General features: G+C 37.3%; 1 protein-coding gene across 2 annotated transcripts; it reads left to right on the forward strand.

The window, feature by feature from the left end:
* Positions 1-1329: 1329 nt before the first annotated feature.
* Positions 1330-8057, forward strand: LOC137716367 (proteinaceous RNase P 2-like). Of its 2 annotated transcripts, none has more exons than XM_068455807.1 (6): positions 1330-2275; positions 3091-3192; positions 3329-3504; positions 3842-3974; positions 6043-6111; positions 7284-8057. In XM_068455807.1, exons 1-6 carry the CDS (start codon positions 1364-1366, stop codon positions 7563-7565), a joined length of 1674 nt encoding a protein of 557 aa, XP_068311908.1. In that variant the 5' UTR covers positions 1330-1363; the 3' UTR covers positions 7566-8057. The 2 variants fall into 2 exon arrangements, with proteins under 2 accessions (XP_068311908.1, XP_068311909.1); XM_068455808.1 differs by having other exon boundaries at positions 3842-3962.
* The last annotated feature ends 4216 nt before the right edge of the window (positions 8058-12273 follow it).

The raw sequence follows: 12273 nt of genomic DNA on the forward strand, positions 1-12273 counted from the left end.
GCTAAATGTGGGCCCCGTTGGCCGTTACTAATAAAATTATAAATAATAAATGTGGGTCCCATTGGCCTTCAAAAGCACTAAAAAAAACAAAAAATTTAGAGAAAAAAAAAAGGAGTCATTGGCAACCCCCATGGTTGTTGTTAAGATACGTATATCTACAGATATAAACTTTATCTCACCTCAAAAAGAACGGCAAACAACCACACTCAATCGCCTAACGAAAAGAAATTCAACAAATTAGGATTCAGTTGGTATTAAATTGAAATGGGATGAATATTATAACAAAATGATTAAAGAAAACACATAATTTATATATTTTGAGGGAAATCAAATTACCTAACTGAAATTTGTTGGAAATCAAAGGCATTAACCTCGTATTGGAAATCAAAGTGGGAATATGTAAAAGAGCGGTGACATACCTATGGAACTCTCGAGCATGGAAAGGTTCTGGTTTCTTGCAGGACAATAGAAAATAAAATAAGAAACCCGCCAGAAAACTCGACAATAGATTGGTTAAAAAAACACTTTAAAATACTCTTTGTACCACTTGGTGATGATAAACACTATTTGTTTCCGGATAAAACTAAGTATCCCAAAAATTATCTTTTCCATCTCAGAACAGTCAAAATTTTCAATCAAACATGGATTCTATAATGTTGGTTAAAATTATCTACACTACACACAGGCAGATTAAGGCAAATACATAGATAATTACGGAACAAAAAACCCAAAACTTGTGTTTAACATGCATAACATACTTTAACTTACCAATAGTTCATGATTTTGGTAGTCCAGATTATATTAGCTTTAGACTCTACCAGTTTATTGCATGCCTTTTATCCATAATTCATGTCCTAATTTATCTGTTTAGGTTTTAGTTCTTGCCTTTGGGAAAACCCAAAATCTCTACCTCAAACACTCATCTGCAACCACACTAACGCAACAAATTAATCAATCAATTTCAGAAAAAATAGAGCAAAAATTAACAAACCTAAACAAATAGGATCGGGATAAATCTTAGAACATACCTGAGTTCAATTCAACTTGTCCGACAACAGTCCCAGCTCCGGGATCGCCGATGATAACAGAGACCAACACCCTGAAGAACCAGATTCAATGAGAAAGAATAGGAGGAAGAGGAAACGACCCAAGTTTAAACATCATAAAGCTTGAAGCAACCATTAATTCTCAAAAAGGAAAAAAAAAGCAACTATTTAGTTTGTATTCAAAGCCCAGCCCATCTTCTTATAAATCCAACGTTCTCTCACCTTGCTCTCTCTATATGCAAGCCCAGCCCATACTTATTTAAACATTACAAACCAGAAACCTCCGTTTTTTGTCTTCCCCAAAACCCTACTCCGCCATGCCAATGGGGACCCCGAAGAAGATCAAGAAGAAGCAAACCCCAGAAGCCCAATTCCACTCCTCCCTCACTCTCTGCTCCAAGCACAAAGACCTCCCCGCCGCCATCTCCCTCTACGAATCCGCCGTTTCTCAGAACACCCGCCTCAACCACCACCACTTCAACACTCTCCTCTACCTCTGCTCAAACTCCGTCGCCGACCCCTCCATCAAGCAATTGTCCTTGGAAAATGGCTTCCGCATGTTCGATCACATGTTGTCGATCGGGATACTTCCGAATGAGGCCACCATCACCGCCATGGCCCGGCTTGCCGCGGCCAAAGGCGATGGGGATTATGCGTTTGGGCTGGTGAAGGGTATGGAGAAGTATAAAATTTTTCCGAGGTTGCGGAGTTATGACCCGGCATTGTTTTGCTTTTGTGAGAAATTGGAGGCGGAGAAGGCGTATGAGGTGGAGGAGCATATGGGTATGGTGGGGGTGAGCCTGGAGGAGCCGGAGATTGCAGCGTTGTTGAAGGTCAGCGCGGAAACGGGAAATGGGGAGAGGGTTTATGGGTACTTGCACAAGTTGAGGAATGCAGGGAGGTGTGTTAGTGAATCAACGGCCAAGAACATTGAGGATTGGTTTTGTGGTGGAGCGGCTTGTGAGGTGGGTGAGGTGAATTGGGACTCAGTTCGGGTTAAAGAGTCAGTTTTGAGGAATGGAGGAGGGTGGCACGGGCAGGGGTGGATCGGGAAGGGGGTTTGGGATGTGAGGAGAGCCAATGTGGATTTGAGCAGCAGTCAATGTAGCTGTTGTGATGAGCGTTTAGTTTGTGTTGACCTTGATTGTGCGGAGACGGAGAGGTTTGCGCAGTCGGTTGCTGCTTTGGCAATGGAAAGGGAGGTTAAGTCTAATTTCAGTGAGTTCCAGGTGAGCCAAAATCTTTCTCTTTGTTTAATTTTCTATGCATTATTTAGAACTTTAATCATTGTTTATGTGGATGTTTAATTGTTGTTTGTAATGATGTAATAGATTCCATGGATTCAAATTTGAGGAATTGAGAACTGACTTAAAAGTTCATTAGACAATAATGAAACTGTTACCGTGTGATGCCGTTTCCCCACAGTATTAGTATAAACGCTTTCTTGATTCGGATTTCGTAGATATGTTGAGCCTTTAATGATTGAACATGCAGGAACTGAGATGCTTTACAGTTTGAGTCTGTTTCGGTTGACCCGTATTAAAGTATTAGAGGTAGAGTCATAGATTTACTACACCTGTAAATATATGCAATGTGTATGCAAGGGTCTATGCCTTTATGATGAGTACAACCAGAAAACAAAAATCTCTCTTTTCATATTTTCCCGTCATTTTGGGTTAAATTGAGCTCATTTACTTTGTTACTGGATTATGAATATGGGTAAATGAATAATATGGGCTTTGGAATGCATTCGCTTAACGTTTGATTGCATATCCAACTATTAGAAGGAAACAATCAAAACCTTTGATTCCATGGAGATGCCAAGTCTTTGGGTGGTGATCTTTTTTTGTGGTTGCCTTGGTTTAAACTTTCCACATCTGTTTGTCTTGAAATGACAGAAACCAAATATTTATGAGTCGAATTAGAGTTGTTGAGTCTATCAAGAAGTTGAAAGTAGCAAAGCATGTACTTTCCGTGTTCAATTTCCTGGTCAAAAGTACTTTGAGAACATATTGTAATTTATCTCCACTCAACTGCTTTAAAGGATTGGCTGGACAAGCATGCTGAGTATGAAGCTATAGTGGATGGAGCTAATATTGGGCTTTACCAGCAAAATTTCGCTGATGGTGGATTCAGTCTTACTCAGGTTGTACACCTCAAAATGATGGCTTCTCTCTTCTTTTGCTTATTTCTCCTGTTATTGCATAGCCCCCACCTTCCCCCTTCCTCTCCCTTTGCCACATGTAATCATGACACTATGTTTATGTTCTATAATAGAGCAGCTCGACGCTGTTGTAAAAGAATTGTACAATAGGAGTGGAGGGAAATGGCCACTTGTTGTCATGCATAATAGACGTTTCCGGGGACTTGTGGAAAATCCTTCCCACAGAAAACTCTTCGAGGAGTGGATGGGTAAAGGCATTCTTTATGCCACACCGAGTGGTTCCAATGACGATTGGTATGAGCCTCCAATCCACTACTTGCTGAATGTTATTACTAGTTTCCTGCTTTTATGTTGTGCAATCTTCTGCAGTTATCTTTCTTTCTCTAAAAAAACCCTTTTCATGGTCACATTCTCTGTTTTGATGAAAACATTGATTCTATTTTTTGCAATTCTCTCTCTCTCTCTTTCCGTGTATCTGTCTTTAAAAGAAAAACATTGACACCTATTCACCATTTTGACGAAAAATTTGATGAATGAAATACCATTCTCTCTATAGTGGTTGTGTTCACCATTTTAAACATCACGACTGTCATGCTCCGAATAATCAAATTACTTCTCTGCTATGACTCAGGTATTGGCTCTATGCTGCTGTGAAACTCAAATGCTTGCTCGTTACAAACGATGAAATGCGAGACCACATTTTTGAACTCCTAGGAAGCAGCTTCTTCCTCAAGTGGAAAGAGAGACACCAAGTACATTTACTAGTACAACCTTAACATCTTTCTACGTGTTATTGCATGTGCCCTCAACTTTTTATTGGCTTTTCCATGTTTTATCTCATTCTCTTGCACAATCTCATCAACATATCATTATAGATGATATCTTCTATTAGTTACCTATTTAGAACGAGTATGGAAGAATCCATATGGTTTGGCATGATATGAAACTCTGTGTATTGCAATGCCTTGCGTTTTTGGCCTTATCGAAGCTATTCAATTCTGTCATGACCTCATATTTTAAACATTTTCATTTGCAGTGCTTGAACTTGTATGCATTTTAAATATGTTGTTTTTTAAGTCTTAGATTCTTTAAAACTTAGATTCTGACCTGCCTTGACCATCTGAACCAATCTAATCAGCTTAGTTCTGTTACTTGAGTAAGCTGGTAAGAATAACACCCATTTTTCTTTTTCTTATTTTAATTTTTTTTAATAGAGAAACAGTGCCTCTCAATGCAGTTCAGAAGTAAGATTTTCCTTTTGTATTTTTAACTTTTAACCAAAATATGTGAAACTTGTTCGTTTCTTTAGTAGTGTTGACACGAGACATATGAATCCTAAAATCACACTGCATGATCACAAATAATAAAAGGGACCGTGTAGATGGACCCCGTGGATGACTCAAATCACACTACAGAAAGTTGAGTGGATTTTATTTAATAGGGGTGATGAGAGATGGGTATGAGTTGCAGATAAAGGGGTCCTAGTCTTGAGCAATTTATGAACAATAGATGCAAGGAATAAGTTCTAATATAATTCAGATACATCTTATAAACACTGTTTTTGAGTTTTTGATTCGAAATATGTTTTGAGTTGGACAATGCTAATAATTTACCTTTCATTCAATGTTTTTAAAGGCGAAGGCGTAGGTGAGGCGTCTCATGGATAGCCCACATAGGCGAAAGCCTTGAGGCATGAGGCATTGCCTCACAGGACCTGAAGTTTTTAATATATATGTAAATTAATATAATACTTTGTAGAACATATTAATCAACAATCAAACTGACCATTTAGAATTAGAAATTAGAATACTAAAAACCTTACTTGAATTTTGAAACAAACTGTGGTGGTGTGGATAATTTTGAAGCAAATTGAGGTATGAAATTGGGGTAAAATTGAAATATGGGATTGGGGAGAGTTTAGGGTTTGAGGAATTGGGGAATTGGGGATTGGGTGAATTGTAAATGGGAAAATCGGGTATTGGGATGGGGAAGAAGGGAGGGACCTGCTAGGGTTATATTAAAAAAATTTAGACTTGGCCAAAACAACGTCATTTCGGTCCAAGTCATTTAAAAATATTTAAAAGACTTGGCCAAAACCATGTCGTTTTGGGCCAAAGTCTTGAAAAAAAAAAAGAAAAAAAACCTAGCTTTCTTCTTCTTCGCGGTCGTCTTCTTCGTGAAGATGCCACTGCAGCACAACTCAGAGCCCTCCCAGCCTTCGACTTCGAAGGTCCCAGGAAGATGAAGGGTCTGGGAACGCCCAGTCACACGCCTCAGCCGCCTAGTCACGTCTCGACCACATCTAAGAGAGTTTAAGCCTTTTCCCACTGGGCAAAGGTGTTTCCACTACCGCCCTGCCTCCAAACAGATTTGAGACAGTAAGTTATAGGTAACCTACAGTTAGTGATAGTTATATTCTTGTATGTGTGCCGAGGTGTGTCTTCCTTTCCATTTCCTTCTCTAGCCAGTGTACCCGCTACATGCTTGAATTTGGATAAATCAAAGACAAACACTAATTCAAGGGTTGTGCTCCCCATATTCTACATTACCATCAGCCTCTAACGATATTACAAGGCAAAATCATTGTCATTACATTGCATATTTGTTGTATGTTGATGTAACATAGAGAAAATCGTGTTAAACCTTATGTAGAAAAGCACATAAAGTCAAAAGATATTAATCCAACCGGTGTTTCTGCATATTTGTCTTTTTGCTATGTTAGATGGTTTGTCAAATCTAGTTGATTAGTTTTTGGTTTGCTTAAAATGTGAACTGATCTATTCACTCATTGAATCGTTAATCCTAGAAGTTCTCTTGCATCTTGTGTTTCAGGTTCGATATACTTTTGCCAAAGGCAATCTGAAACTTCAGATGCCGCCCACATATTCTTCAGTCATCCAGGTACCATTTTGAATTTCTCATGGTTACTTTTGGTAGACTGTCCTTACTGATTATTTTCCGTTCCTTTGTCTATCTGATTTATCTTATGGTACACTTCTTAATTGTTTATGCTGATAGGGTATTTTTTTCAACTTAATGGTTTTATTTGAATCCTAATTTGTAAAATGTTCTTTTGGTTGATGAAAGTACAATGGCAACCTTCATTCATTTTATTTTGTTCCAAATCTACTTTTTATTTTTGTCAAACACAAATAATTGTGAAAGAAAGGATGCACGGCACCTTTGCTGGTTTGGAAGGTTGCAGAAACCCCTAGGTGGTGATATCAGTCCTGCAACAGTGACTGGGAGGATGAAAGTATTATAGTTATTTGTTTATTTCAATATTTTCAAAGGTTTTGATGGGAAAATTACACTATAAAGTTTCAAAAAATTTGCTATGTTGGAAATTGGGGGTTCAAATAAGACTGCCATTCTTATTCATATAGGAAATTAATGTGGAAAATAAACTGAGGAATGTGGAAATATATGAGTAATGAACATACAAGATTTTATTGGATTGTAAATTTAAGATAAATCATTCCGGATATTCAGGAGGAACACTTGTATGGGTAAAACCTAAAATCTAAAGTATGCCATGCAGTTTTGAATGATTCCTTTAGGTACTTGCTTTTCTTGCATTAATAAAGATGCTTACCTTGCATTAATTTGTATATTTCTAGGTTTATAGTCTCTCATGCTGATGCGAAAGTTGCGATGACCGTTTCTTATGCTCAAGCTTGATGGCAATAGGTTTTTTTGTGTAAAGTTAGTCGTAATCTTTTCAACAGCAGTTGAACAATAGAGATATAGATTTCAACATGTTAATCAATTGGCACCTTGGTTTAAACAGACTTAAGTTGGGCTTTAACTTTGCCATAGATAGATTATGACTCCCAAGTTGCCCCTCAATTGTCACCTTAATTAGTAAAACGCTGTTTTAGTTTGCCATTTTATTCTGAGGCGCCTTGGATGCTTAACGTTTGATTTAAATGGTCTCAAATAAATCTCAGTTGCGTAATAGAATGATGATAATCTTCACTAGTTGGATCATTGTTTTAAATGTTTGGAGACATTTAAATGGTCTCAAATATAGTCTGTGTTGGTGATTAGCTGATCCCTTAAATGTGTTTCAGGAATCCGAAAATGGATCATGGCATGTGCCCGTAGCAGATGAAAGCTGTCAGGAGCCTGCAAGAACCTGGCTCTGTATTACACGGCAAAGTGTATCTAAAGCTTGTGGTGAAGTCTCACAGAAATTGGCATCTTCTCAGAACGGTGGTATTTGCGACAACCATGAGTTACGATCATGCACATCAGACTCTGTTGCCAGTCACAATGATAAAACCACAATTGTGACAGGCAAAAGGAAGGAGAGGTCGCCATCTCCTTCCCATCTAAATATTTCTCCTGCCTAGTTACTGTTTGCAGGAGGCCTTCATTTTCCGGCTTGTTCTGGAGACGATAACTTCTGTAAATGGTTGTGGCTGAGTAATGAGCTAGACAATGGAGATGGAATGCTATAAGGTAAAATGACCCCACACTGCAACTGAAGTTGTCAGCAGTTTCCCCTTCTATGATTAGTATCTCTGAGGTTGTACTGCATCTCAAACATACTGCAAGTTTCATCTCCCTAGCATTATTGGCAGTTGAATTTAACAGCAAAAGGAGAAGCGGATTGAGGCTGGCCTGCAGTGAAGCTTGTTTGCGATTTTATCGAATAAAGATATTAATTTTGTTGTAGTTTAACATTAATTTGGTCCTTATTCCTCTGGCAAAATAAGAAGAAAAACTGAGTCTGGTATGATCCGGCTTGTTTCCCGACAAGACATTTGAAATTTACGGTCGCTGTGTGTTGAGGGGTTATTGTGTAGGTTAATCCATTCGTCTCTACTCTAATGTTACTTCAATATATATCCAAACATTTAATAGTAAACTAGGAAATACACTTGACAACAACAATTGATAACAGAACATCTCACATGTATTTTTTTTTTTTTTTTTTTTTCGGAAATCGGTTGATTAGGAAATATTACCGTTTAAAGATTAATTTTGCAAAACAACCAAATCAGAATTCAATTAAGGTTGTCATAATTTCGGTTTAATTGAAAAAAACATGTTTAGGTTGTTGGATAATTGAAAGGTGATTTAGAACATAAATACTTTAGATCACCGTGATCTTTAAGAGGTGATTTAGCAAATAAATGGTTTGGATCATCGTGTGATGTTAAAGATGAGAAGGAGAAATGAGAATTTTACAAGAGAAGATCAAAATGATAAGGTTGCTAGCATTCTCATAAATTATGTAGCCTCTTGAATTGAATTGACGAAATGGGTAGTGGGACACAAGAAGAAAACAACGAGGTAAAGTGAGACGTAATAAAGTGTAGGAAAAAAGTGTAATTTTTTGTAGGCATATCTAAGTATGTCTTTATTTATAATTGGAAGTGATTCCTGTAATTTCTTTTAACCATATGCACTCTTTTAAATTATGTAGTTTAACTCTTCTTTTATTTACTCAATCTATTGGCTAAGAACAAGTGAGTGCTTACTGCAGAGAAGTGAAAATGAGGGTGCAAAAATCACTATCCAATTATATTTACTATGGAGGACTTTTGAGATTAAGTTTACCGCCATATAGTGTTTCAATCCAATAATGCATTGTTCATTTGAAGTTTTTTCTCCGCATAATAGTGTCCTATTAGATTGGAACGTCATGCTTATGTTCAACCCGTTTCACGGACGTGGTTGTCTTTTGCAAAGATTGATTTGTAGAGACAGCAATATGGGAAACTTGGGAAAGTAACTAAAATTTGGACTTCATATAAAATTATAGCCATCCTTTTTAAGTTTATGATAATCATAATCAAAAGTTGATATAAAAGTACTAATGTACCCTTAAAATTATAATTTCCTAAGACGCATTACTGAGCTTTTATGTAGGTATACAAAATTGCGTGATTTGAACATGAACCGAAGAGCAAATCTAGCAAATATAAAGAATACCTTCGAACTCATTACAAAAACTACATCTGGGTATCTTTGTTTCGTGAACCTGAAAGCTTGTTCTTTGTACGGGGCGGACTTGAGGGATTTTTGGGGGGATTTTTGGCCGTTGCAGCCATGTTTGTAAGCTGAGAAGTGGTAGCAGGGTTTTGGGTCTGTGTATAGTATAAAGGCCTCCTTGTCCACATGTTTTGATGGAAATTTTGGGAAATGAAATGTTGTTAGAAATCGCAGAAAGATTACAACTTTATTGAGAACAAAATGGTACAATTAAATAATTAATAGATTAATAGCCCCCTAATAATAATTTGGAAAAGCGGATCCAAAATTGAAGGAAGAGACGAAGTGATTTTTGATTATTCATGCATTAGACCATCTCTAACTAAAAGAGCTAAACATAATTCTGTTCAGAATTATAATCTTGCAAAAATCTCTTAATAATTTTTTAGTTTTAGGTTTGTACTTTAAATTTAGGGAATGGTTATTAGCACTCCAAAAATCTCATTTTGCACTCCAAACTTTTTATATTAGGAAAGAAAAATACACTTGTAAGGAATGTAGAATGAGATTTTTGGAGTGCCAATAACACTTTTCTAAATTTATTGGTACTCCAAAAATCTTATTCTACACTTCTCACAAGTGTATTTTTCTTTCCAAATATAGAAAGTTTGGAGTGTAGAATGAGATTTTTGAAGTGCCAATAACAATTCCCCTTTCAAATATAGCATTTGAATTTGAATCAATTATTGCAACTAATGAGCTGAATTCTAAAAATGGGCTAAGAGGGGCTACCTTTGTCCAAATACTGGTCTGGTGAATTTCACAGAATTATAACCTAGCCATCAATTGGAGATGAGTTTTTTGACAAATCAGACTATTTTTTAACTTTTGAACCTTTAGCCCTCTTCATTTTTTTGACAAATTAGTGTTCAATATTGTTGGTCAAATAGTACATGAATTATGTGGCAACTGGCGAGTATGCTGGGAAGACAAAGATTGTTAGAATTTGGTGATGCAAGAATTGTGAAAAAGTAAAGCTTGACCATGCATGCTGGAGCACTACTACTACTAGTTTTTTACGGCTAAGAGCAAACCGGGAAGTTTTTAATCATTAAGGGTATATTAGTACTTTTACATTAAATTTTGATTATAATTATCACAAACTTAAAATGTTGGCTATAGTTATATATGAGGTAAAAATTCTGGTTATTTTTTCAAATTTCTCCCATTAATATGGGTAGGCAAGGCACGTATAATTAAATGGGGGTAGTTAGATGTCATTTTATTAGTTAGGTGGTAGTTAGATGTTCGAACTCAGCATGTTTTCTCCATTTACCTGGTCTGCAAACCCACCATTGCCCAAATGCCCGTGGATCTACAGATTGCAAAGACAAAGGTCTCCGCATTAGATAACACTAGTTATATAGCCGCACGTTGCTGCGGGACTTGAATACATCAGTCTTAACTACATGAATAAGACACATTTAACCTGAAAAAAATTCAATATAATCATGAATGAACAAAAGGGATAAATGAGTGAACGGTGTCGGTAAGATAAGCAGCTTAGCTTTTATATACATTCAACCGAGCTAATTACAAAAGATGTGGTTGCAAAAAATGCTTTATTTCCCTGGGAAAAAGAAGCAACAGCCCCGTATGCTTGACCAATGGATCCATACTCGTTTTCAATTTGGTATAATTGAAACAACAATTCACCCATAGAAAGGTTCTGTTAAGTGCTTCTGGAAAAAGGGTTTGTTGGATTGCTTTTCAGCTTGCTTGCTTTGTGGTGATATAGTGCTTGGGATTTCATGCTTGGTCCAAGAGAATGGAGAAGACTGTAGATAAACTACAGTTGAAAAAGAAGCTAACGGATCACCCGTTTCATCTGTTAACAATTTTTTTTTATTTTTACATTTCATCCAAATCAATTACAACCCCGTTTTATATAGTAGAATTCGAATTCCACATAGAGAGGAAATAACCAGATCAAGGATTCAAAATCGAAGGGGCTTTCCCTGCTGCACAACGTGAAGTGCACAATAAGAATAAACGATGATCGGTTTCTTAGTCTTTTGGTTTAGGGTTTATATCTCAAATCACACTTCATCTCGCATATCCCATCCAAAATTTCAAGCAAATTCGGAACTGAAATTCCGAACAAACTTTGAATTAAATTATAACGACTAAACTGTGGAATTTGCATATAATCGTTCCATAAATAAATAATTAAAATAGATACGAAAAGGGATTTTATGTATCAGAAAGACGATAGGTAGGGATTGGTCACCAGCGACTTCGATATGGCTTCGATCTTGGTTCTGGTAGCTTTGTTCTTCTCGAGAGAGAGAGACAGTGAGGAGAGAGAAAGGACGTACACAAACACGAGTGCAAACGGGTTTTTTATTAGAGCAGTTCCACCGGGAACTCTTTAGGCCGGCACCCAAACAAATTATTGGCCCAGCACCCAGCCAATCCACTCTAGCCCAGCAGATAGGTTGGCACCCAGCCCAAGCTGGTCTCCAGGCTAGCCCAGAATCGACAGAGCCATGGCTCGGCCTACATGACGCCAGGCTGACGTCAACCACCCTTTTTTTATTTATTTTTTTGCGCCAAAGAGGGAGTTGTGGAGGTTAAGGAGCGGAGCTGGTCGAGGCAGGAAAGGGTGTCGAGAGGGAAGGAGCCACAGAGGGAGAAGGATGGGAGGACAAAGCAGACGATGAAGAGGTGTGGAGATGCAGAAATTAAAAATATTTGAAGGACATGAGGTGTGGAGCTTCTTGTTGAGGTTGGCTTGGGATTTGAAGAATAGGAGGGCAACGGAGTCGGAGGATGGGAATAGGAGGTTTGGAGGCGGCGGTGGGTTTGGAACGGAAGTGCAGGGGTGGATGGCGGTGGCGACGAGGAACTAAGGAAGAGGTGTGGAGATGCAGAAATTTAAAATATTTTAATAATAATTATTTTATTTTATTAAAAAATTAGAAAATAAAAGTCAAATTATTATTTTATAATAAAAATTAATAAAATTTTAATAAAATTGACTAGGCTATTTAGTTTTAGAGATGAAGATGCATTTGGCCTATTAGTACTCATTGGGATCTATCACTGCTGAACTCGTAA

This window comes from Pyrus communis, chromosome 14 (assembly GCF_963583255.1).
Source record: "Pyrus communis chromosome 14, drPyrComm1.1, whole genome shotgun sequence".
Classification (NCBI taxonomy): domain Eukaryota; kingdom Viridiplantae; phylum Streptophyta; class Magnoliopsida; order Rosales; family Rosaceae; genus Pyrus; species Pyrus communis.